Raw genomic sequence first — 26,303 nt, forward strand, 5'->3', positions numbered from 1 at the left:
GCTTATTTGAGTTAATTGAGTAAATGACGATTTTATCCTCATAACTTCAAGTTATCTCTAACCATATTCCATTTTTATTCCTCGCATCAACTCATTTTTTATTGTCAAACCCATCTAGCAGTCGTTGTCCTAACATGTCATTGTTGAAGTTCGCTTCTCGTTGTCATCCCAACCTTAGTCGTTCGCATCTCGCCATTACCACCGCCCTAACCCCTCACCGTTGCCATCACCCTAGTCTCTCACCGTCGCCTTAGTGACCATCGCCATCACTATCGTCTCAATTTCTATAATTTATATATATATTGTGTATATATATTAATCTGTAATATATTTGAAGAAATAAAATAAAAGATGTATATATATTATATTAATATATATTTTTAATAATTATGAATAATTTATTAATATTTAATAATAAAATTTTATATGATTTAACAATCAATATATCTATTTTTATTTTTTTTATCAAATTCTAATAACTTATCAATTATTTCAAACTAAACATATAATTATTAACTGATAACTTAAAAATACATTTATTAAAACAAGTTATTACCTTAAACACTACATAATTTAAAAGTTTTATCACTTAAAAACTAAACAACTTAAAGCCTGCAAATCAAAACGTATAGCCAAACTAGCCCATAGTAAAAGGTACAGTTCAGCCAAAACCATACATATAAAGGGCGAAACGAAACGGGCGATCTCCCAAGGCTTGAAACCCTGCCTTCTTCCCGCCCCCACTACTCTCGCTCTCGCTCTCTTCAGGCACCAATGGCGGTGGACAAGAGTAAGCTGGAAGAAGAAGCCAGTATTCTTCGCTTCTACAAGATTGTTCTCAGTTGGGATTACCTTCGCCTTCTCAAACAATCCGATGTAACTACTCAATTACCCTTCTCTCTCTCTCTCTCTCTGTTTTGGCCCCCTTTTTTTCGTTTCTGTAGTTAAGTGCTCTTATTCACGCGATTACTCGAGGATTGATCGGTTGATTTCTGGATTTTCACTCCGAATCAGAAGAACAAAAGTCGGAGAAACGATTCGGGGCTGAGTGAAGTGAAGGATACGTACAAGGACGTGGATGACTACCTTGCGACGTTTGAGCCCCTTCTGTTTGAAGAAGTTAAAGCTCAGATCATCCAAGGCAAAGATGACGAAGAAAGTATTTACTCTTCCTCTGTTATTATTTCTTATTCGCTCCTCATTCCGTTTCTAAGTTTTCTTGTCTTCGTCTGCTACGTTCGAGTGTGACCGAAGAAGCAATTCGTCTCTGTACTCGTAATTGGACATGAAAGCAACAATAGGTTTAGATATATAATGTTATGATAAAAGACAAGGGAGATCAGGAGATGAACCCACTATAAAATAGTTTGGCCATTAAAAATAGGTTTAGAAGTGCGTTTACAAATAGTTCCTCACTTCATTGGATTCAACCACGGCATCAAGTCAGCCCCCTTTTCAAGCTTAATTTTCTTCTGATTCATTTGGAAAAATTATCCCTTTAGTTCTTGATAGAGGATAAAATTATCTATAATGAATGAAGAGATGAGCTCTACTTTATAAAGTGGTTGTTTGGGAAATCTGCAACATCTGGATGATGACAAACTCCGTGCATGTTGTGGCATAACTGCATTTGCACTGTGCACATTCTAATGCTATCACGAGAAGATTCGTGATGTCATTGTCACGTTAGGAACGTACTCATCTTTTCTCTAGCTGGGAGTTCTCTGCAGAGTGACTTCACTTGGGAGCTTCATTATTATATTTTTTTAGTTTTTTCTATATTGAGGCATTACGTGTGATGTAGAGAATGGCTTCTTTCTCTTGTTTTGAAATGTTTTGTTTTACATTGCAGAAGCAGAATGGAAGCTTGTGCTTACAAACAACTGTAGTGAGACTGATGGGTTTCTATCATCAACGATTATACTTGAAGATGTGCAGTCAGTGTCGCAGAATGATCTGTTACTGCTTTCGGAGAAGCAGGTAGTTAGTCAATCATTTTCATGGTTACAATATAGTTTGCTGTTCTTGAATGGTAATACTGGAAAGTCTGGATAATAATAATCCAGGGGTCTTTTAGTGTTGTAATTTTGCGTGCTAGTTATTACAATTTTTGGAATTTATTGGCAAGTTAAAAATTAGAACTTTCAGCTCATATCTGTTCAAGACGATTTATAATATTGAGTTGCTTGCATTCATTAGGACTGTTTTGATAAATCTCTGGAATCCTATGATAGAATATGTTAACACATATTGTTTTACATGAACTGATAGTTTTGTTTTACAGTTTGGAGAGGGTAAAGAACTCCCAACAAAATACGTGTTTGCACTGGTTGAGCACCGGCATGATAGTAGACTTCAAGTTACACTCAGAATGAATTTGAGCGGAGAAGTTCAAGGGATAAATGTTGATGAAATTGAACCTTGTCCAAGGCTGTTGAATATGCGTTCTCTTGTTTCTGAAGTAAATAAACCACTGTACATTCTAAAGGTATGTGTTTTTTATGGCTGCAACCCCCCCCCAAACACACACGCACCCCTTTTCCTCTGTCTTTAATAGTCTGGATGAAATATTTGTTTGTAGGTTTAGTGACTGGAATACACACACACACATATACATTTCGATAAGTAAATATATTAAGGGAACCTTAATGGGGTATACCTTGTATAGAAATAGGTGTGATGACGCCCAAAGCAATAGAAGCATATATATTTATGGGCGTTGACAATTCATGAAGAAAAGAATAAAACACCCCAGACAAGGACTTTGTTTAGTTTTAGAAAAGGGAATTGAGAAAGGTTATTGATTTTTGTGACTCCTTGAAAGCCCTCCTGTTGAGTTCCCTATACAAAGTCCACATAAGCAATTGGGACATGCTCCACGCTCTGCACAACTTGCAATAATGCTCTTCTATTGGATTGTAAGATCTACAGAAAAGAGCCTGGCCTTACCTATTGGACCCCAAATAAGAAAAGAAAGACTTCAAATATCATTGGCTACCATGCAATTCATAAGGATGTGGTCAAGAGATTTGCTACTCCTTTCACCCAAAAAACACCAACCTGACACTCTCTCATTTTCCTCAAGTTGTTTGTGGTGAGACATGGTCCACAAAGAAGGCCGCCCTAGTGGGGACCCTTGATCTCAAAACGGCTTTCCAAGGAAAGCCTGACTTACTCTGCTTACCATAGTTGTTAAAGGTGCAAGGCGCACTGAGGCATAAATTAGTGCTTGGGGCCTATGCATGAGGCCCAAGGCAAAGTGCGAGCCTCATGCACATGTGGCGCATATTTATTCAAAATGCTTATGAAATACTTACACACGATTCTTTTCAATATGTTCCTACAAGAAAGTAGATGCAAATTCAAAATCATAAATGACAAATAACCAACAGAAATTAGAGAAAACAACTAATATTATTGCATAAAGTTTCTTCTAACTACAACAGAAATTAGAGAAAACAAAAAATACAGCAGAACACACTGCAAAAAACAATTATAGAATAACAGTTAATTTCTTTTGCAATTAGAAGGAAGAAAAAAAATCACAGCAGAACACTGTCATTGTCCTAGACAGAGACAGACAATGAGCTTCCCTTGGGTCGGTGAGTTTCAAGGGGGAATAGCAGAAGGAATTGGGTAGGAAGGTAGAAAGAACAGAGGAAGTAGAGAGAACTGAGTGAGGCGAGAGAGGGAGAGATAGAGAGGAACAGAATAATTTGTATTCAATCTTTTCATGCCTTCTCCCGTGGAATGGGAGGAGTACATACATATAGGTGTTTGGTGTGGAAGTGGATGCAGCAGATCCTTCCCCCTCCAAGCGGTTACAACAAACTATCTTGTCTTTTCCTAAGGCCCTACACGTGGCCTTCTACCCCTAACAGAATCTGTTAACTAGAATATAAAAGCAACAAAGAAATACAACAGTGCATATTTGAAAAAACAGGAATAAGACTGAAATTAAATGCAAAAAAGTAGCCATAGCCGTGACAAACACACATAAAAAATAAGTAGACTGATGACCACTCTACATCTTGATGGGTGCTAATGTATGAAGCAAGACAGTGACCAAATAGACTGTTCATCTCTTGACACCTAATTGCTAGAACATAATAAGAAGCCATTGAATAGGTTGACCACATTATGCAATTAAAATAAATTAAAAAAACTTAAAAAATTAGTATAATACTTAATTATATGATATCTAAAGTGCAAACCCTGTGAAAGTCTAGATTTTCCTTCTTCTTGTTGGCATGCTCCACATCAATAATGGTTTCCAACAAATATAGAACTTTGAACAAAGCCAATATGTGTATAACTTGTCACTTGATTTTTTTTTTTTTGCATCCCTTTTTGTGGCTGATATTTTATGCTTAAAATCCACCTAGGTGCCTTTAATTTTAGGATGGTTGAGACAGCAAAACTTTCTTGAATTATTATTTGTTTCAGTAGGTTTTATTTTCCATTGGGTTAACTGTATTTGGTGAAATATTTGGCTACAGGAATCTGTCATTGACTGAGATATGCTCTTTGTTCTCATTGGGTGTTCTGTTGGAATACATGTCGTCATTATTAATATTTTGTTATCATGCTTCTCCTCATCTTTGTGGTTGTCATTGTTGTCCTTATAGTAATTGCAATGCTGCTTTACTGTGGTCATATTAATCATGTAATTAAGTGTCTCCACTTATGGAAATATGCAAACTCAGAATCACATATTGGTCCTATAGATAACTTTGGCCTTTGCTGTATGTAACCCAGAAAAACCAAATCTTGACATTGTTTCAGACTTTTTTTTGGTTTGATTTTAGATTAGCAAATATAAACGTGATATATTCTTCAGATTTGCAGTTTATCAACTATTGTTAGAGAATATGTTGCTCTACGCTCAGTTAGCTCCCTCCCATTCAAGGATTTAATATTAGCAGCTGCTGAAAACAATAGCCTTGAAGATCAGGCCTGGGAAATTCCCAGATCCCTCATGGAATATATTGAAAGTAATCACAACAAATCTCAGCTGGATGCCATTCGTGTGAGTTTTTACTCAATTTGTGGTTTCTTACTTGGTGTTGCTTTTATGGCAACTTACATATCTTTTACTAGTTTAGATTTGTAGTTCAGAACTTTACAGCGCCAATCTTTGTGCCATCTGTGCACATTGACATCCTGGCCCTTCTCCACTTTCATGTGCAGTTTGCTTCTGTTATAATGGTATGTCATGCATTTACTTGATGGTATTTTTTTATGCTGCAGGTAGGTCTTTCACGTAAAAGATTTGTCCTAATACAGGTTTGGTCTATGTCTAAGTGTTCCTTTTTTAAATCAATTGTGTTTTCTCTTTGCCTTGTAATGATAATTGCTCTTATTTTTATTGCTCTTCCTTCTTGAATAGTTCTTGGATTAATATACATTTTTTTAATACAATCAAATGGGTTGAGCAACTGAATCTTGCATGTTAAGTCTGTTTTTACCAAATTTGCAATATTAAAGAAAAAGAAAAAATGGAAAGCTAATATAGCTTTGAGTGACTATTAGAAGTTATGGCTGGACCATCAGAGGTGATAATTCTGGAGGCGACACGGGTGTGTGGGAACTGAAGTTTGCTGCTTTTTTCAGGGTCCTCCTGGAACAGGAAAGACACAAACTATTCTTGGGCTCCTTAGTGCTATATTACATGCAACCCCTGCGAGAGTAAGCTCAAAGTAGGTAGCTCCCTACTTTATATTCATGTTATTACAGTAGGTATCTCATCATTCTTTGGGTCATCAGTAACCTTGTTAGGGAAGAGAAACAATTTCTGAATGAGATATTCTGCATTTGTTTGATAAAGTAGTCTTGTTTCCCTTTCATGCAGGGGCAAATTGTGCGGAATAAAGCGTGGACCTGAATTACCTCTTCAGGAAAAGTGTGTCCTCATCAACGATTTATTTCTTGCCTTTGATTGTTCTGGATTTGTTCTATTTTGATTGGTGAATTGCTTCAAATGAGTACATCTTTTAGCATATTAATTTTCACACTACGTGCTTTGCCATAAACAATGTGTGAATTTTCTGCTGAAGACAATTACCTGGTGCTAGATTGATTTTAAATTTTGTACTAGTAAGGAAAATTTTCTCTTAAATATTGATGCGACAGTTGAAACCTTTTCTTTATACATATAGATATGATTTTTGCTTTCTTCCAAAATTGTGTATGGCTATGTGTATTTGGTTGAAGATCAATAATAAGATTGGGGGAACCAGACTCCATTCTGAGTCATTTCCATCTATTCATGAATGGAATTACTGGACACCTGAAATTGTGCTCAATGGACTTCCAAAGAAGTTAAAAGCCTCCACTTTCCTCTCTAGTTTAGGTTGCTTTTACCATGCATCAAAGTGCCGAAGAAATTTGATGTTCCTGGAGAAGGTTAACAACTAGTCCAGCAACATGAACTATGAAGAGACTTGTAAAAGGTAGGGAGGGAGGTCCAGATTCAAGAAAGGATGATTCTGTTGAAATCTAGATCAAAGAATGCTTTTGTGGTGGATTATTTTTTGCTCAGCATGTTTTTGTGGTGAATTATTATAGGAAATGATATCAGTATGCAGACAAAGTTCTGTTTTCAATTTATTAGTCAGAGTCTGATAAAAAAGTTAAACATTAAAATTTAAAACAAATTTGACAGCTTATATGCATATAGATTTTGCAAGGAAAATAAATAGTTCAAGACTTAAGACTTCAGAGTGGGTGGCATAACTGCACTAATCCTTCTCAAAACTCAAGGAAAAAAGATGGAGTATGCACGTTGTTGTGTGCATGACAATAGGAAGAAAGCAAATTGATGAGTTGTATTGTGTGTTAATGGTTGAGGCAGTGAAATGTAGTAGAATTACTTAAGGAATAAGTGCATAAAAGTAATTATAATATAGCAGCAGGAAAAAGTTTTGAACTCCTTTTTGAGAGATCTTTGACACTTTTCAGAGATATTAAGGCTGTACAACTTATGATGATTATGCACTTTGTTTGAGCAGACACAACCACTGGGTGAAAGCATCTCCATGGTTACATGGTATTAATCCCAGAGATGCAAAGATGCCTGAAAATGGAGATGATGGGTTTTTTCCTACCACTGGCAATGAGCTGGTACGTTATAGTCTTCTGTTTTGTGATGATGAACTTGAAAGTCACATCTAACTTCAGACTATTGTGTAGAAACCAGAAGTAGTAAATTCCAGTCGCAAATATCGGGTCCGTGTTCTAGTATGTGCTCCATCAAACTCTGCGCTTGATGAGATTGTGTTGCGACTTCTGAATACTGGTACCTGTTTCTATTTGATATTTATTGTCCTGCTTTTCACTGTCCACGCCCCCCCCCCCCCCCCCCCCCCCCAAAAAAAAAAAAAAAAGCGTGATTGTATACCACTATATAAAGCAGTTTTGGTGTTGATACTGCTCTTTTTTCCTTTAACCTCAGGTATCCGTGATGAAAAAAACCGTGCATACAACCCTAAAATTGTGCGAATTGGTCTTAGACCACATCATTCTGTCCAAACTGTCTCCATGGATTACCTTGTATGTCCCTGCAATTCGACATTGATCAACCCCGCTGATAATTTTTTATCTTCTTCATTTTGCACATTCTAATCATGGTTGGCTCCATTAGGTTTTGTTAAAAGAAAAAAAAAAAGGTTGACATTGAAGGCTTGGATCTGTAGGTGGAACAAAAACTTGCTGGTATGGATTTTCAGACCAGTGATAAGCAGAAACATGGTGGGACAGGAAGGGAGAGAGACACTATCCGTGCTTCAATTCTGGATCAAGCAGCGATTGTATGTAATTTTGGCCTTGTCTTGAACTTGAAAACCAACATCACTGACTATCCCCTGTGATTCTGTATCATTGGCAGGTTTTCTCGACTCTTAGCTTCAGCGGTTCAGTTCTTTTCAGTAAATTAAATCGAGGTTTTGATGTTGTCATAATAGATGAGGCTGCTCAAGCAGTATGTTCCTCTACTCTATGATTTTACTTTGCTCTTACTAATACTTGTGAATTGTGATGATGCCTCCTTACTGAACTGACTCACTGAGTTTAATAATGGATCAATGTGGTTGGAAAGCTAGAATTAATTTAGCCAACCCTACCTAGTGGTTAGATATTGTATGTGTTGTGTGCCACCTCTCTAGGCAGAGTTATGTGCTTGATTGTGCATGAGTTCTCTCCAAGCATATGTCTGCAAGTTATCAGAAAGACTAAAATCTTTCAAAGTTATATTAAGTCGTTGTCATAAAAATAATATCAAGTATCAAGAAAAATTTGGTTACTGTAGTTTCTGCTAGTGCAATGTACTTGGGCAGAATTTATGCAATTGAGCCTAAACATGTCTTGGTGGCAACAATTGTAATTTATGAAATCCACCTTCATATTGTTTCACTGTTGTGACTGATTAGTGTCCTGAATGTCATTGTAAGTTTTTGTGCTCTTTTATTAACAGGTGGAGCCAGCTACTCTTGTTCCTTTGGCCAATGGATGCAAGCAAGTATATCTGGTAAGTATCAAATATTGGTTATAGAGTTAGGAGTGTGGACCTTCACACAGATCTTTTCTCTTATATGTATCTATATTCTCGAATTCAAGTTTATGTGATTGGGGTTTAGGCTTAAATTTTACACTCGGGGTATGTATTTTATTAGTGTGAATATAGATCTATCATGATGAAATACTTTATGCCATGCCTTGATCTTTTCTCTTCTATGTATCTCTATTCTCAAATTCAAGTTCCTGTGATTACAAATGTGACTTGGCATATATGTATACTTTATTTCCACGTTTTTTTTTTGTCTTTTTCTTTCCATCTTTTTTCTAGGTTGGCGATCCAGTTCAATTGCCAGCTACTGTAATATCTCCTCTTGCTGAGAAATTTGGGTAAGAGTTTCATTTGGTGATAACATCACTCTTTTTTCTTGATACTCAAATGGCTGGCATCATTGATTTTATGTTCTCTACAACCTCGTCTAAAGTTATGGAATGAGCTTATTCAAAAGATTCCAAAGGGCTGGTTATCCAGTTATGATGCTGAAGACGCAATATCGCATGCATCCAGAGGTTGGTGTTGAAGTTCTAATATGATCTATATACTGGTTGGAACAGATGCTTGATGCTTGACAGCATAAAAGCTACAATTGATATCCATGCAGATAAGAATGTTCCCTTCGAGAGAATTCTACGGTGGGGCACTGGAGGATGGATCTGATGTTAAAGACCGGACTGAACGTTTATGGCACCAGTATCGCTGCTTTGGACCCTTTTGCTTCTTTGACATACACGAGGGAAAGGAGTCCCAACCATCCGGGAGTGGTTCTTGGGTAAATGAAGATGAGGTTGATTTTGTTCTTATCTTGTATCATAAAATGGTGACCAGATATCCAGAGCTCAAGTCAAGTTCCCGGCTTGCAATTATATCTCCGTATAGACATCAAGTCAAGCTATTCCGTGATCGCTTCAAGAATACTTTTAGCGTTGAGTCAGACAAAATAGTGGACATCAATACAATTGATGGTTTCCAGGTTAAGTAACTCTTTTTGCTCTTAAGGAACACTCTCGTGCATCTACATTTGTTTCCGATGGAGATTGCCCAAGTTGAGTTCTTTCTAATATCTGTTAAGACTGTAATGCTTCATAAACCACTTGCATGCAAATGCAATTTACTTCTTCCGGATTTAGAGTTATAAGGTCTGAACAGTTCTCAAGACACTTTTACCCAACACGTGGACCTCTGCATGGTGGGGATCAAGACTAAATGATGGCAATTCCCCTTAACTCCTTATTCAGATGAAATGCTTGGTAGATCTTTAGGGGGCCAATGCATCTCTATTTGATTGTGTTCACTTTTCTCCGCTCATTGGATCCATATTTTATCGAAACCTCTTTCCTTTCTTGCAGGGACGAGAGAAGGATGTTGCAATCTTTTCATGTGTTAGGTCTAGCAAAGATAAGGGCATAGGGTTTGTGTCTGATTTTCGCCGAATGAATGTTGGGATAACCAGAGCAAGGTCTTCCGTTCTGGTATGCTTTCAAGTCATTTGCTTTATATATGCCCATATATATTACATATATCTATTTATGGACTTACATATTCTGTCCCTTGGTCAGGTGGTGGGTTCTGTATCCACTCTAAAGAGAGATAAGCACTGGAAAAGCCTAGTGGAGAGTGCCGAGCAGAGAAATTCTCTATTCAAGGTGGTGTTCAGTGGCCAAATTTATCATTCAGTTCCTGCAAATGGACAGAGAGTTCTAGATTTATGAAGAATTATTCACTTTGTGTTCGGGTTTTTGATTAAGTTGCCTTCGATTTTGTGGAATTTTATATACTTGGGCAGTACGTGCATCTACTTCCTATTTGCTAACCTGTACTTCCTTCAGGTTTCCAAGCCGTACAAAGAGTTCTTCAGCGACGAGAGTCTCAAGTCCATGGCTGCGAGTGAGGCTAAACCGGAACCGACAGGAGCTCCATTAACTGAAACTGAAGTGGACATTGATGCACCTGCCTATGGTAATACCGGCGACGCAGACCAAGTGGCAATGGATGATTATGGCGATGGGGACGGAGATGGGTATGATGGAGGAGGCATGGACGAAGACTAGACCCAGATTTTATGTCAATAATGGCAATCATCTGGGGCCGTCGGTTCTGATTGATCCTAAATTTTCAATCTGTCAACATTCTTTGGAGTGGTCACGGTAGCGAACTGAGCTTACTTATTTATTCAAACAAGCAAGCAAGTATAGATCTAGGCTAGCCAATAGCAGTTGTTACATACGTATGTAACTTATTTGAGTTTATTGACTATGAATGGAATCATTGTTTTGATGGGCAATCTTATTAGATAAGGGAAATTTTATTCGCAGCCCATAAATTTGCTCTTTACAGTTCACACTCCACCAAATTCTTCAATAATTTTAAAATTCCTATTTTACTCCCATAGCCCATAGCCTATTCTCTCCTTCGACCACCTCTAATCGTTGCCCACCGCCTCACCTCTCTTTTTTTCGCCCGCACCATATACACACATACATATACATATATACACACATGTGAGGCAACCATGGTCGGCCATGGTTGTCGATCCACTGCCATTGTTGGGTCGGCCATGGTAGCCGACCCATTGCCATTAGGGAGACACTCACTCTCTCTCTCTCTATGTGATGGCCGCGAGCTGGGTCGGCAATGGCTACTGACCCACTACGATCGGGGGTTCCAAGAGCCTCTGATGGACGGGTTGGGGACACCCTCTCTTTCATCTCCACTTTTACTCACGGTCAGCCATGATTCAACTATCATCACACTAGGTTGATGCTTGGTGCGATTGTGGCCGCCACCATCGTGGCTGACAATGGCTGTGATGTCATCATCGTCGCTGAGGGGAATCTAGGGGTCCGGGGAACTGCCGAACCCTGGGGTCTCGAACCCCCGAACCTCGGGGTTCGGTGGCTCCCGACCATTCATCCCGATCACGATGGATTGATCGCCATGGCTAACCCACCTTGGCAATGGCGGTGGGTCGGCCGCCATTGCCGACCTACCTTGTGCCTTGTCATAGAGAAAGAGTGTATGTGTGTGTGTATCCCCCCAATGGCGGTGGGTCGGCAGCCATGGCCGTCGCGTGTGTGTATATATATGTGTGTGTATTTGTATATGGTGCGAAAAAGAAAGAGAGATGCAAGGCAACGGTCGGCGATGGTCGGAGGAGAAAGTGGGTTGTGGGGGTAAAATAAAAATTTTAAAATTATTGTAAAATTTGGTGAGGGTGTGAACTGTAGAGAGCAAATTTGTGAACTATAAATAAAATTTTTCATTAGATAAACGTCTGAATGCTTATCATCGTGCATGTAATTTTTCCTTCCCCAACTCATATATTTGTGATTTGTAACCAAAAGGGAAGCATTATTGAAATATATTTCTATAAATTGATGCACAAAATGATGTAATTGTTTGTCTTTTGTGTTTTCAAGTACAAAAGAATTGAGCCAAAAGATTCTTGAGTTAGGTTACACGAAAACAGAAAATATCTTCAATACGAAATAGAAATGGGAAAATGATATTTTTTTTAAAAAAAATAAAGAACAATAATACGAGATAAAAGTGTTAATAAAAAATAGATTTTTTTAATAAATATAATTTTTATTATATAAAATTATAAAAAATAGTTATTCAATCGATGATGGTATCGAACAATTGACAGCGAAAAGTAATCAAGCAATCAGAGTTGAAATGGTAACCCTGCAAACAATCGCATCGAGCAATTGAATTGACGGTAATATTGAGTAATTGGTTGACAGGGAAAGAATGACAAAGGGATGGTCGGTAATGATCAGAGATGAGAGGTTTGAGTCAAGAGATGATTTCATACTTTGATAAGAGAAATTAGTCTTAGGGCACAAAAACTTAGGAGTAAGAAGAAATTTAAGAAAATATTATGTATTTGCTCGTGAGATAGAATTTCTTTCATCTCTATCCAGCATCAATCATCGAAAATACATTTTCAATTAGAAATGTGTTTATGATTATTTAGTTTTATTATAAAATATTTTTTAAAACATTTTTAAAATGACAAAAATAATTCAAAAATATTTTTAGAAGTTTTCAACGTTTTTTTAAAGAGGAAATGTCTCGGCATTGTTTCCGTACATCAGAGTTCTCGGGCTCAGCATGAGCCTCATCCAGTAATTTATGCCCGCAAATTGGTGAGGTTTTATATTCATTTTTTTGTGAAATCACAAACTGTTAAAGTGGAGTGGAAAATCTGAATATCTAACCAACCAGTTTCAAGTTCAGTAAAATGAGAAGACAAAAAATACCGTATATGTGAAGTTCCACGATGTGTTCTGTCATTTGCGCTTGCAAGTCGGAGTAGGGTTGGTGCGCTGGAGTGTGACGGGATTGCCAGGTAGGATGCTGACGTGGCCCAATAAGGCTTCACTTTCTTCCGCCGAGCAGTCAAGAGTTTCAGGGACGAATGGCCATGAAATCTCCGTCGCCGGCGACCCAGCCGTGATATCAGTCGCCATCTCCTCCATCGGAGATGATGCCATCCACGTGGTTTTGCCGGAGTAAGGGTCTGGATTAAGATTATCAACCTTTTGTGCTGATTGAGGTTCTGTCGTCCTGGGAGCCAAAGCCGGACCAGTTGAACTTGCCGTTCCCGGCGAAACAGCAGGTGAAAATTGATGAGGACTAGTGGATTCCAGCAATGGAGACACGAGTGCACGATCACCATTTCCTTCGGCTTCCGGCGTCCCAGGTGTAATGTGATCGGACAAATTAGCCGAGGGAGCAGGTCCGGGAAGGTGACTCATCATCGGCGAACCGCGATTACCTGGAGAATTTTCTGGCGGATCGTGAGATCTTTCAACCACGGGCGTTCGGTAAGGATCACTGGCGTGCAAATCTTCTAGCGGCGGCGGAGGCGATCCGTGGATCTGGTCGCTCTGAGGTCTGAAGCTGAGGATTCCTCCCAATCCATGAACTGCGATGTATTGGCCGTAGAAAAGACCAGGCACAACAACATCAACACCGTCGACGGTGATAATTGCAGATCCCGGACGCCTCTGGACGTGTATATCTTGATTCGGATCAAGCGTTTTTAGAGTTGAACGAAATTGAAGGCTGCGGAGGTCAGAGAGGGACAGCCGGGAGGGGACGACGTGGCGGCGGAGGGTGGCGACGTAATCCGACGCCGTAGCGGTCATGTCGAGAGTGAAGAGCGACGAGTCGGTGGGAACAAAGAATGTGAAGGAAGTTCCGGCGACAATTTCATAGTATATGTCGGTGGTGTCAACGGCGTTGCTGAAGAGGCTGTAGCCCCTTCTCCTGAGCACTGCCAGCATCAACTCAATCTCTTGCTCCGGCACAGCGGCGACTCCGTTAGAGTACTGGAAGAGAGTGAGGATAGTGAAGCAGAGTGCAGTATTGAAGGAGAATGAGCGGAGATTTGACGCCATTGACGAGACAATCGGAGCTTCGAGAGAGGTTGCTTTAATGGCGGTTCTCTTTATATTGGTTCTTTTGGCGGGCTTTTCATTCGAGAATCGAGGTGTAATGTAACCAACTTCAACTTCCTGTTGCAAGGAGTTGCTTCAATTATCACGAATTTGCCACGAATTTTTTTATGGGACGATTATGTCCTTGTAGACAGAGCAACCAAGAAAAGAAAGGCCAATTTAATCGGTCAGCAAATCTCTCCTATCATTGTCTTTGGAGAAATGATTTTAATATTAAAAATATTTTTCAATTGGACAAAATATTTAAATTACCTTTATAATGATGGCATCTTTGTTATATTTAATTAAATAATGATACATAAATCAATGTAATCAATCATCTACATTGACCTTTATGTTTTTGTCACATTAATATAAAATATATAGTCACAATAGTCAAGTGATACATTAGTTGTCTACAAAATATTCTTTTTAATATTTATCTTTTCTCAAAATTACACAATGATCAAGTGGCGGGAGTCGATTCATACACTCACATAATTTCAAAAAATACTTAGACACACTCAATATACGGAGCACATCAGATACTCTTTTCGTAGTTTTAAAATGTTCAAAGAGAGTATTAATCTAAACACTCCTCGTTAATGTTCTTTGGTTAATAGTCCAAACTTGTAGCTTAGTTCTTTAAACTTGCCTCCAAATAATACCTTTGTGAATATCTCTTTCATTTGCTCCATCTTGCAACTAACCGAGCTCAACCTTTTTCTTCTCTATAACCTCTTATATCATGTAATATTTGATGATAATGTGATTGATTTTGGCTCCTTCTATTGAAATCTCTTATATTTGCAATATCATGGCCTTCCACAACACCAAGAATCTTTCTCCACATGATTTGATTTCTTTCTTGCAAATATTATATGAAGAGTATCTTAATCTTCATTTTTCTCTCATTTCTCCTTTGTTCTTAGGTATTCGAGTCCTTATTTTCAGTTTAGATTAAAAGGTATTTCTAAAGAATCTTCATTTTGCCTACTTAATCTCTTTTCATAAGTTTCAAGAGAGCCCACCAATGCAATTGTTAATAAAGTAGTTAAATCATTTTATCTCATTTATTATGAAAACAATAGAATCATATTTTACTCTTTAATCGCTAAGGCCATCTCCAATGGAGACGACAAAATGATAAAATTCATCGATTTTTCAATTTTTGCCGTCTTTGATGGGACAACAAAGCATCACACCATTTTAATGTGGTGAGCAGTGGGATGCCAAAAATACTGTGAAAAATTTATGGCCAAATTGCCCCTCATCTTTCAATATAAAAAAAATGTTATTTTCATTATATCCTCTCTTAATTTTATTTTAGTATGTATAATTATTAATTTTAGTCTTAATTTGTGTATTTAATTTGATAATTATTTTTAACAACATAATAAATTAAAATTAAGAAAAAATATTATAATTATTTAATAAAATAAATTAAATTTCTCCATAAAATTTAAAATGTTGAGAACAATATTAGCAATACAACGACGTAAAATTATAAATCTTGTTGTGTTAAATTATAAATATTGTAGATTGTGATATTATGTATAATATCGTATTTAATTTTTTAAATAAATACAATATTTTATATAAATATGTATAATTTTTTTATATATTTAAGCTGCAATTACATAAATAATTAAATAATTTTTTGAAATAAATTAATTTTTATGAATTAAAGAAATAAGAAAATAAAAATAATACTATTCATTTGGTGTAAATTTTGGTGTAACGGGTTGGAAATGATTTGATAGGATAGTTTGAAAGTTACACAATTTTAGTGTAAAAGTTGCATTATTTTGAAGTTTTGGGTTGAAAATGATCTAATATTTTCTCCATACTCTCGTTTGATATACCATTTTATCAATTCTTGCATAATAATCTTTTACGTTCTCATGACTCTTCATTCTAGTATTTTCAAAATCTCTTCATATAAAAATCTTAAATTCTAAACCCTAAATCCGTCATTATAGTATTGTTGAAAAGACTGTCTATCAATGCTTGTTGAATGCAGGACAAGGCCTGTGCACCTTGCGCTTCTTCCTTCTCTCAACTTTAGTTGCTCAAATGTTGAAACAGTGGAGCCTTCCCCTGTAGTTTTAACACCATTTTGCACTATTTTCCACAAGCCTTGAGGCAAGAAAAATGCCTTCATTTTCATACTCCAATAATCATAATTCTTCGAATCATAGATCAGATCAAATCAGAGACTTTATAGAGGAGAGGAGACAGATCAAATCATAGAATGAACATAGTAGTACTCATTATATATGTCCATGTTGACCGCCAGTGACGAAGCCGAAAGCACTAATAAAGGCCAAAGCAAACAGTAAACACCCTTTGCTTAACCTCTTCCAACTAATTAGCAGAGAACGTCTGTAGCTACAGTTAAAAAGTACGAAGACCCCCATTCTGTAAGCAACAAACAACATCATGGTAAATACATATATAATGGAAAGTGTCAACCAACCAACCCTACAAATTTGTGAAGAAACCATTACATGGGATGCAGCCCAGCTGACAACTATAGAAACTTGCCTATCAGTAGTAAGACTAGGAGGATCTTCAAAATCAGCAGTGTTTTCTAGGCATGAGCAGTGACAATCTTTCGGGGCATGAGCAGTGACAATCTTTCCCGACCATTCCCTCAATTTCATGGATGAAACCTCTGCATTCCTCAAGGAATTTCCAGTCATCAATGGCCTTCTTTGGAACTCAACTGCTATTGTCAAACTTTTGATGTCAATTTGTCTTGGTTGTAACACTTCAGACCATGTAAGTCATGCCTACCTGTATCAGATGCGAGTGGGGAACGCTCAAATTTGCAGTCCCCCTTCGGCAGTTCTTTCTCAAGAAAGCATAGAAGTAATTTATGACCAACTTCTTAATGAACCACGAATCCTTCCTTGCCCTGATATCGCCATGGCCGAGAAGATAAACCACCCCTGATTCCTTGGCCTTGCGTATGAAATACAGCTCTTTCTCGAGACTCTGCTCTGGATCGGATGCTGTTGGATCTGTGGAAAGCTCTGGCCTCGTCTCCTCTGAAGTGCTTGCTTCTAATATGATTCTGGTTGTGTCCTTGTACTCCTCGAGGAGAGGGACACCAAGTGAGTAGACACTTCCATTGGGAGCTATGAGAACTCTAGAGCAAGTGCCTCCCTCTTCAGAATCTGAATCATTATCCCCATCGCTCTCTAGGGACCTTTCTTGGGCCTCCCTGCGAATGAATTTTTCAAGACTCTCAATCAACAGCTGCTCAAATGTTTGGTGATTCTCTTTGCGAACATCCTTGTAGCCATACCTGTTTGTAATGGTTGTGGGATTGAATCACAAGTCAACAACTGCCTGGCTGGATAGAAAATATACCTATGGGGATATTTATGTATGTGTACTATACATTGGCATACATGAGCATACACGCACTCACACAAAGAAGATTATCTGATATATTAACCACCATCTCATCCAAAAGCTTAACCTATTAGAGATAAATAATTATTTGCTTTTACATTGTTCTTCATTCTCGACATGCCCAGCCCAGCACCGGAAGTGTAGTCATTTCTCCTTTGTAAATTGAGACCATAGAAAAAAGTATACTTGAAGAAACACTCTTGAAAAACACGATTACCTTAAATGATATATTGGGTTAATGTGAATAAAACGTGGATTAATGGCTCATCAGTTAGATTTCAAGGTCATGCCCAGTCTCACAAAGAACGATCCATGTAGTACAAGTTAGTATAGCATGGGTTAGCATAATAGCAGGTTTAGAACAAAGAAATCATGAAACCCACAAAATCTAATGACAAAAAATTTCTAGACTTACCTGGCAATGCAACGAAATATGTGGTAGCTCCTTGCACAGACACGCCGGAAAAGGAACCTTTCACTCTGTGGCACTACAGGAACTGGAACATACTTTATAGACACAAAAATGACCATGGAGTGGATGGCTGGAAGGGTGGTCAGGAAATGTCCAAATATTGCTGGTACACCCTTCACCAGCTCATTGTAAAGCAAGCCAATGCCAGGTGCTCTAATTGTTCCAAGATTACAGCCAAGTTCCCGTATCAGATCCATCGACAACTTTTGCTTGACTTCAGTCTCATACCTAAGGTTGCTGCCATAATTCCAGATGTACATTATAAGAAACATAACTATGGCGAAAACCAATATGATCCAACTTCCATCGGTCACACTCCAAACGACAGATGAGAAGAATGTCAATTCCATCCCCAAGAAAAAAACAACAAAAATCAGCACGATAATGATGTTTATCTGCCATATAAGAAGCATAACAAGAGTTACTAAGACCGTAGTTGTTGTCATCACTCCAACCTCAGCAATTCCTGTGAAGCAGAACTGAAATTAGCAAGAGTTAAACAGTTTGCACAAATATTCATAGGAAGATAGAAACTTAAAATCAGCTGCAACTTAAATCATCACGTGGTGGATTAGCAAACAGGAATCAGTGGGTCATGATGAAAGAATTTGGAGAAATGTTTAAATTTTACTCAGCATCTGGAAAAGAGTAAGTAGTACAGTAATCAACCCATTACAAAGTTCTGCAAACTTAATCACTATAAGCAGATCTAGCAGGCAACAGATAGGAAATGCTGAAATCCCTTGTATCCTCCCTACTGGTTACAATGGGAAAAGATATATCAATCCAAAGAAAATAGGGTATGCAAGATGCATTTAAGATGGTTTGGGCATGCGAGAAGAACATTAGTAGAAGCACTAGTGATCTGAGTGGATGGCATGGAAGAAGTTTGTAATCAAGGAGATAAAGGATGACCAAATAAAATTTGGAGGGAAGCCCTTAGGCATGACATAGGATATAGTGGTCATGCAGGAAATATGGCCATGAACAAAGATATTATTGGAGAGTTAAAAGTCATGCAGTCGATCCCACCTAATGGGGTTAACGCTGGTAATAATGATGAACACAATAATCTCATCTGCTTCTGTAGAAATTTTTACACAAGGAGATTCTGGATCGGACTAAATGCTATCAATGGCTTAGTAAATCCCCATGTACTCTTTCAACAAAAATAAGAATAAAAAATAAACGAACAAAGATAATTCGCTCCTCAAGAAAAAAGGGAAAAAAAATAAAAAAAATGCAAATTAACAGGCTAAATTTCATCCATGTCTAAGGCAGTTTCCCCATATGCCACAGGATTCCCAATTGCTTTTTAAATGTGAAGGAAAGATTAATTCCAACTCAAGTATGATGAAGGGAAAGAACAAAGATGGCAATACAGCATATGCGTATGTCAAATTCAAAGAAAAGAGGAAATGAGATTTACCATATGCATTTCCCATTTCATCAATGCCTGAGATATAGGAGACAAACACTATGGCAAATACCAGCAGAAACCAGTTTATGACAGGTATATAAATCTGACCCATGAATTTCCGAGATGTATGAATGATTTTGAGGCGTGGAAAGCAACCAAGAGCTGTTGCTTGTTTGACACACGAAAATGTTGCTGTTGTCATTGCCCGACTGGCAATTAAGGCAGCAATATTGGAAATGAGGAAGACTGGCCAGAAAGCACCGCCTGGAGGCAACATTTCAGAGTCAATATTTTGTTTTATAGTACAAGCATGCAAATGTAGCAGTCTAAATAAACATAATGCGACTTCCCAAAATATAAGATAAACTGATTAATTATGATGTACTAAGAAAAAATCATTAACCATATGGGCCCATACAAGGAACTGAGTTAAAAGTCAAGTTGCTCCTTTGAACATACAAATGCAGCTAAAGTGAAAAAAAGAAAAAATACATGGAGCTTTCAAATTGGAGATAACTAGCGAAGCTTACTTGGAACAGAAGAAAAGAAAAGTTGTGGAGCATCACCACGCTTATCCATAATGTACGCAGCTTGACCCAGGTAGCCCAAAAGAAGGCAAGGGAGTACAAGAAACACAAAGGTAAGCTGCAAACAACAACCAAAACTGTATGCTAAGTATATGTAGTTAATCCAAACACCACAGAAGAAAACCAGCAGGTTTCCATATACATATTACCATAAGTCTAAAGTAATGTTGTGTAAAGCCAATTCAGCAACTTCTGAATTACTGCTTTACCTGAACCGATCTCACAGAGAAGTAGCATAGATCTGCAAACATTGCCTCAGATCCTGAATTAAAAGTATCCATTATGAGTGCAAAAGGAAAAAGTAACATAATTAAATTACAATATGAGTTCATAATTCCCATGAGTGAAACTAAGAGCAAGTATATAGGAAGCTTACCCTGTCATTCGCTTATCACACAAGGTATTAAGATGTGGGTCTCCACATGTCAACCTCAGGGACACATGTGAGACAGCCACCATCTTGACATCATAACATATGCTTAATCTAATTTCAGCCAAACAGTGGGACTCAGTCCACTGCCTAGCCAATATCCACACAAGTGAATCACCATCTGAACCACTAGGCTAGGAAGCAAGAATCCATGCGACCTTAAGACACAAACTGATCTCTAGAAAAAAGTTCATAGTTGTCAATCATATACCAATGAATGTACTGATTTGGTTATTGCATTGGTATGGTACATAGCAGTGCTTGTACACTTTGATGTACAATTTCTTTTTTCTTTTTTGGCTAGTGAAAAAGGGGGAACTTGGGTGATTAGGGACAATATGTTATGTACTGCCTTCTAACCTATCAGTAGTCAGTACAATAGTCATCCAAGACATTCGGGAAAACCCTTACTCAGAACCATCTTTATAAGCATGTGTAAAACTACTCGAAACTAATATTTATTATTTAATGCCTGTTTAGAATAAAGCATAAATCTTTTCCAACATTCTTTCTTATCATTTCTTAATTAATGGGATATTGTTTTGAAGTTATAATTTAAGAGTTTCTCTAATGAACGTCTTGGTCACCTATATAATACAGATTAGAAATATAACACAAACATAAGTACATTTTTTTTCATGAATAAGCACATTAAGTTCTTAAGATCTGGTATTCAAAGTCTTTGTTACCTGTAGCACACAGAAGACAGCCCCCAAGGGCATACCAAGCCTTGGTTGAGTTCCTCTTGAAAAAGTAATAGATATGAACAGGATTAAATGCCTTTAAGACTCTGCTGTCATACTTGACAAGATTGTAGATTCCAATGCCCCCAAGAGAACAGAACCATATGAATAAAGCAGGGCCAACTGCAAGCCCAACCTTACTTGTCCCATACTTCTGTACGCTGAACAAGATTATGAGAAATGCAACGGAAACCATCACCACCTGACCTGCAAATACAATAATGTAAACAACACTGGTTAATATGATTACAGTAACATGACATAGTATCACACATACCCAAATGGGTAATTGGTATAGAAAGACAGTATTAACAGGCAAAACTTGTCTTAGAACATTAGCATCTCAAATATATGTCAAAAAAATTAAAAAAAAAAAAGAAGAAGAAAGGAAAACACTGTCTGCTGTGACTTACCTTCCCGGACTTGTTCCATTGTTGCAGTAATAGGATCTGATATGCTATCTAAAATTTCATTCCCACTTAGGTTGATGTTAAAATAAATTGATGTTTTCTCATTCGCTTTGTACCATAATTGCATTTTCAAATATCTCTTCTTTATGTTGCATAAAAAAAGTAGGAATAGAAAAACAAGAACTCCTTAAAAATGCATCGGATAAGATTATATCTTGAAGGGGAACCCAGGTGCATTGTCTAACAATCTGACACACACAATAAGCCATTAAGACATTCCCATTCAACATGCTAATTCAAAGCCATTGAACATTCCAAAAAGCTCTTTTACTTTTAGAATCAATTCAACCAGAAGTATCACATTCCCAACCATTCAAGGGTGAGACTAGAAGGTTTCACGATAAGGTGTAAAGCCAATTTAATCCATTATTATTAAAATAGGCACTAAAGTGCTCTTCCTCCACTAATCTGACATCCTTTTTGATTTAAGGATCACATTAAATAATTTTGTTAACCAAGAAATGCCCTTTTTTCCCATGAATTTCCATGCTTCTATCAGGGTATTATCTTGGTCCAACTGCTTTGCTATTCTTCATCTATTTCAAGGCTTAATTTATTTTGTTTGGACCTATATGTCTATAAAAACATGTAATTCTTATCTTCTTCAAAGTTACAAAGATGCACCAACAAGACATTTGTTTCTCTAATTTCACCAAATAACTTCAAGAAATACTCCTTCCATGCTCCTTGATCACCCCCTCATTCACTAGTATTTTTGGTTTTTGTCTTTTATGCATTTCACTTGGCTGGAATTACCTTGAGTTAGGAGAGATTGGTGTCTCGTCTTTTCTATCTTCAATACAAAATGGATAACATCAGTTCAATGCTGGAACTTTTATGGACACACACCCAAGTAGAACGTAGAGATGTGATAGGATGGCACTCTATGTGATGTGGGCCTCGTGGCAGATTTTGGTGTGGGAGAACTTACATGTTTCAAGGTTTAAAGTATTCTATTCATTACAGTGCTTCCTATTTTTGTGGTTTTTTTGTTTATCTTCTCTATAGGTCAGGTCTTAGATATATTATTCATGCCTATGTATATATATATATATGTATGTATGTGTAAGCATTGTTGTTTATGCTATTGGGGTTTGCCACCATGTGTTTCTGCTAAGCCTCGAGGCTGAGGCTTGGGCATTCATGGGAATTATAGAAGGTCCAAGAGAGAGATAATAGAAAAGGAGGGAGAATTCAGAGAGAGAGAAAAGGGAGGGACAGAGAATTTAGAGGGAAAGAACTTGTTATTAATCTCAACATAATTCTCATCCTCTACACTTTAGCCTTTTATAGGCTCTTCCTTTAAGTTGTGAAGTGTAACTGAAAAGGTACAATCGGTTATAGCAGTAACTGAAAAGTACAACTGGTTTATGCATTGGCAACCAAAAGACTTGTATGCCCCTAGGGTCGTGACAGTTTCCTAATTGATATTCTTCCTTATAAGAAAAACACAAAAAAACAGTGTAGCTTCACATGGACAACTATATATTAAGCAGCAATAATAAAATAAATAAATAAATAAATAAATAAATAAATGGTTATCACGTGCAGCCAATGAAGCATCTCACCTTGTGTAACTCCAGGTACTCCAACTTTTAAACCACCAACAGCAGACATAACTACATCAAGAACAAAACGGGATTAAATAAAAATTAAGCACCAGCACCTTTGAAACTAAATTGTACACGGAACCCTGTAAAAAAAAGGGACAATTACTTTTCCTTTTCATTTTTATTTTTCAATTATTCATCTTTTAATTGCAACATGCTATAAATGCAGATAACAAGACCACACAAACATTTCATAAACAACCTGACAATGCTGGTGTAACAACACCATCAGCTATCACCATAGAAGTACCAGCAAGTACTAACATCAGCAGCAACTTTTTCAGTGTCAGAGAACTTTCAAGCCGCTCCTTAATTTTCAATGACCGCTCAAGCTCTGGAGATGGCACCTTTAGTCTGAAGCTTGAAATACGTGCATCAGATGGTAGTTGATTTGGTAGAAGACTCACTTTGGCATGCCTACAAATCAATGAGTACAAAGCAAATGTACCACCTGCAGGATTAGACAACAAGAAACTGGTACTTGTTTATATGCACCATAAAGAAAAGCACCTGAAGAAAATAATTCAGCACGAATCTAGGCAAAACCAATGTAAATGAGAGTTTTGACTTCAAATCTGCATACCTTCACCATCATCATTGGCCCATAGAACAATAAGGACATACTTGACAAGTGGAATCAAAATTAAGGTATATAAAACCAGTGACAATGCTCCTAGAACATCTTCATTTCCATTGATAGGGGCTTTGCTAAACATCACCCCAAAAGTGTATAGTGGACTTGTTCCAACATCACCAAAAACAATCCCCAGTGTCTGACAAGCCAGAAAGATTGTCCTTCCCAGGCTAACATCCTGCAATTAGATTTCAAATGTCAGGCACCATTTCCTGGTTTTTACTTCGAGCCATAAAGCAGATGAACAAAAATTCACCTCCTGTTACTGTTCTTACACTAGTCATCCCCATACCAAAAAAAAAAAAAAAAAAGCATACAGAAGGAAGAGAAGTAACATAGAAAACACTGATTTAAATGAGGGAACAAGGAAAGAAGCACAATATGGATAAAGGTCTAGGAAAGAACCACAAAGAGAAGATCCTAGCTCTGCCAGGACATCCACACTGAATAACCTAGCAGGGCAAGTAAATAGCTCTCACCTAATGTGAAAGACCAAAATAATTCTATGATCAAACAAGCCTATATGCATCTACAAGCTTATGGCAGTTATCATCACTACGACCTGTGTTATTCAAATGCTTTACAAGCATGACAGTGTTCATGATGAAATACAGAATTCTGGTACCAGTATCATTGTCGAGGTTGATTACATGTCTTATCCTCTTCACTTCATTTCCTCCAAAAGGATCCTATCCCCCACCGTGTTTTCTATGTCAAGTATATGAAGCCACATTTAACGCCTAACCTGTTTTCATTTTGAGAGTTGAGACTCAAACCTCAAAATACCCAGCAGCCCTTAAAATCAAACAATTCACCAACAAAGTATTAACATCAATCACGATTTTCACACACAACCATGAAGAAATAAAACTACAATCTCATAACAAACCAAGAAACTAAACTTGATGCAGCAACTCTACACTACAAGTGCACCAAAATCAAACCCTTGCCTTGCTACCACCTTAAATTCAATACATCAGCTAAACTCATCCAAAGCTAAATTCAATATGTTGGCTCTCCATAGATTATGATCTACATAGAAGTTAGTCCCACTCCTTGAAGCTACCACTGTCCTCCAATATTTCTTTCAGAATCAAACTTCCAAAACCACTTTACCATGAGGGTCATTTTAGACTTCCAATCTAATGTCCAGCCCACCCTCTCTAATCAAGAGACTTACAGCATTCCGATCCATCCTATTTGTTTTCAGTTCAACTCGTTGTTTTACTAAAATCTAAAGAAAATATTAAATTCTTGATCCATAACCCATTAGAAACGGCAAGAAAATACTGAAAATAAATAACATTTACAGCGGCATGCCAATTCCAGTCAATTAAGCCTATCAAAGCACATGAACCAAGATTGTCGTAGGGCATTCCCACTGCTTTGATATGTATTCAGACCTCGTTGGAAATTTGGATAGATTCCCTTGATACTACAATCAGGAATGATGAATCACAAAAAATTCCCTGACTTCCTATTTCAAGCGATATCCTGTGTTGGTTACAAGTCATGCTAAAGATCAAGCAACTTACATAACTTGTACGCACTGCACTGGGTTATATGACGGATTTACAATTGATTTAATTACAAGTAGAATGTTGTATCCCCAATCTAGTATCCCATTCTACAATGATCTAATTGAATGAAATTAGCAGCAGAAATGGACCTCATATTCGCTCTTGTGTGCGCCAGGGACCTCGAGCGCCTCGACATCGAAGGAATCAATCCGAGGCCCCGTCCGAATGAGTCTCTGCTCAGCGTTATCCTCGTCCTCGTCAGAATCCAAGCCCATCTGCGGTGGCAAATCCTCCTCGAAGTTCTCGTCCTCCTCGTCATTCTCGATCTCCGAATCATCCTCGTCCTGAAACACCCACCGTGATTCTAACGAATCCATCGACCCCGTGTGCCCATTTTCCCTCTCCGAGTCCTCTTCCGCCATCGCTTACGCTCCCCTGCTGAGATCGATTAGAATATCCCCCTGTCCGCTAATATGCGTAAGCATGTACAGAGATGGGATCAGCTTCGGAACCCTACAAATTGCACAGAGCTCGATTGGGAATGAGAAATTGTTCTGTGTGATACTGTATGCCTCGATTGGCTTGATTCGAGCGTTGTGGACGTTTTTGTCAGTTAAAAGAGGGGCGTGGGCGTGCACATAGCACTTAGCGCCTCGTAGCTGGCTGTCTGTAACCAGGCGCTCTCACTTTCCCTATACGTGACGAAGGTAATGCCATCGAGTCGGTGCTCTGGCTAACCAGCGTGCGGTGTACACCAGCCGGTGTTTCCACCAAAGTCCGCTTTTGCTTCTGATTCGAAACGGGCCGCCCCGGCCGGTCCCAGTGGGCCGTTCTGGGCCGGCCCGAAAAAGCTTGCTGCTTTCGATATTTTAATGGCCCATTAAATAACAAAGATATTTTAATGTTTAATTAATTTTATTAATTAATGGATAATAAATTATTATTTATAATTAATGAGACTCGAATTTATATTAAATA

At 37.8% G+C, this 26,303-nt stretch overlaps 2 protein-coding genes across 3 annotated transcripts; one reads left to right on the forward strand and one right to left on the reverse strand.

Annotated features, from left to right (window-relative positions):
* The first annotated feature begins 652 nt into the window (after positions 1–652).
* Positions 653–10,853, forward strand: LOC127809112 (probable helicase MAGATAMA 3). 2 transcript variants are annotated; one of them, XM_052347790.1, is made up of 20 exons: positions 653–876; positions 1,018–1,159; positions 1,853–1,980; positions 2,285–2,488; positions 4,841–5,029; positions 5,251–5,286; positions 5,614–5,699; positions 5,852–5,902; positions 7,011–7,122; positions 7,192–7,297; positions 7,454–7,551; positions 7,695–7,808; positions 7,886–7,978; positions 8,471–8,524; positions 8,843–8,901; positions 8,997–9,081; positions 9,174–9,542; positions 9,919–10,041; positions 10,129–10,215; positions 10,399–10,853. In XM_052347790.1, exons 1-20 carry the CDS (start codon positions 775–777, stop codon positions 10,618–10,620), a joined length of 2,460 nt encoding a protein of 819 aa, XP_052203750.1. In that variant the 5' UTR covers positions 653–774; the 3' UTR covers positions 10,621–10,853. The 2 variants fall into 2 exon arrangements, with proteins under 2 accessions (XP_052203750.1, XP_052203749.1); XM_052347789.1 differs by having other exon boundaries at positions 655–876; positions 1,015–1,159.
* A 5,410-nt stretch (positions 10,854–16,263) lies between these two features.
* LOC127810187 (potassium transporter 7-like) lies at positions 16,264–26,064 on the reverse strand. The gene is made up of 10 exons (XM_052349514.1): positions 25,475–26,064; positions 23,755–23,983; positions 23,374–23,622; positions 23,130–23,180; positions 21,038–21,298; positions 20,128–20,180; positions 19,862–19,976; positions 19,341–19,595; positions 17,855–18,377; positions 16,264–17,329 (listed from the first exon to the last, which is right to left on the reverse strand). Exons 1-10 carry the CDS (start codon positions 25,745–25,747, stop codon positions 16,792–16,794), a joined length of 2,547 nt encoding a protein of 848 aa, XP_052205474.1. The 5' UTR covers positions 25,748–26,064; the 3' UTR covers positions 16,264–16,791.
* Between the last annotated feature and the right edge of the window lie 239 nt (positions 26,065–26,303).

This window comes from Diospyros lotus, chromosome 9 (genome assembly GCF_014633365.1).
Source record: "Diospyros lotus cultivar Yz01 chromosome 9, ASM1463336v1, whole genome shotgun sequence".
NCBI lineage: Eukaryota > Viridiplantae > Streptophyta > Magnoliopsida > Ericales > Ebenaceae > Diospyros > Diospyros lotus.

Coding starts and splice junctions, on each gene's coding strand:
- LOC127809112 (XM_052347789.1), top strand. CDS start 775: ATGGCGGTGGACAAGAGTAAGCTGGAAGAAGAAGCCAGTATTCTTCGC. Junction 1,160..1,852: donor AGGCAAAGATGACGAAGAAA/GTATTTACTCTT, acceptor TTTACATTGCAG/AAGCAGAATGGAAGCTTGTG. Junction 10,042..10,128: donor GAGCAAGGTCTTCCGTTCTG/GTATGCTTTCAA, acceptor TCCCTTGGTCAG/GTGGTGGGTTCTGTATCCAC.
- LOC127810187 (XM_052349514.1), bottom strand. CDS start 25,747: ATGGCGGAAGAGGACTCGGAGAGGGAAAATGGGCACACGGGGTCGATG. Junction 23,623..23,754: donor GGCCAATGATGATGGTGAAG/GTATGCAGATTT, acceptor CTAATCCTGCAG/GTGGTACATTTGCTTTGTAC. Junction 18,378..19,340: donor TGAAATGGGAAATGCATATG/GTAAATCTCATT, acceptor TCTGCTTCACAG/GAATTGCTGAGGTTGGAGTG.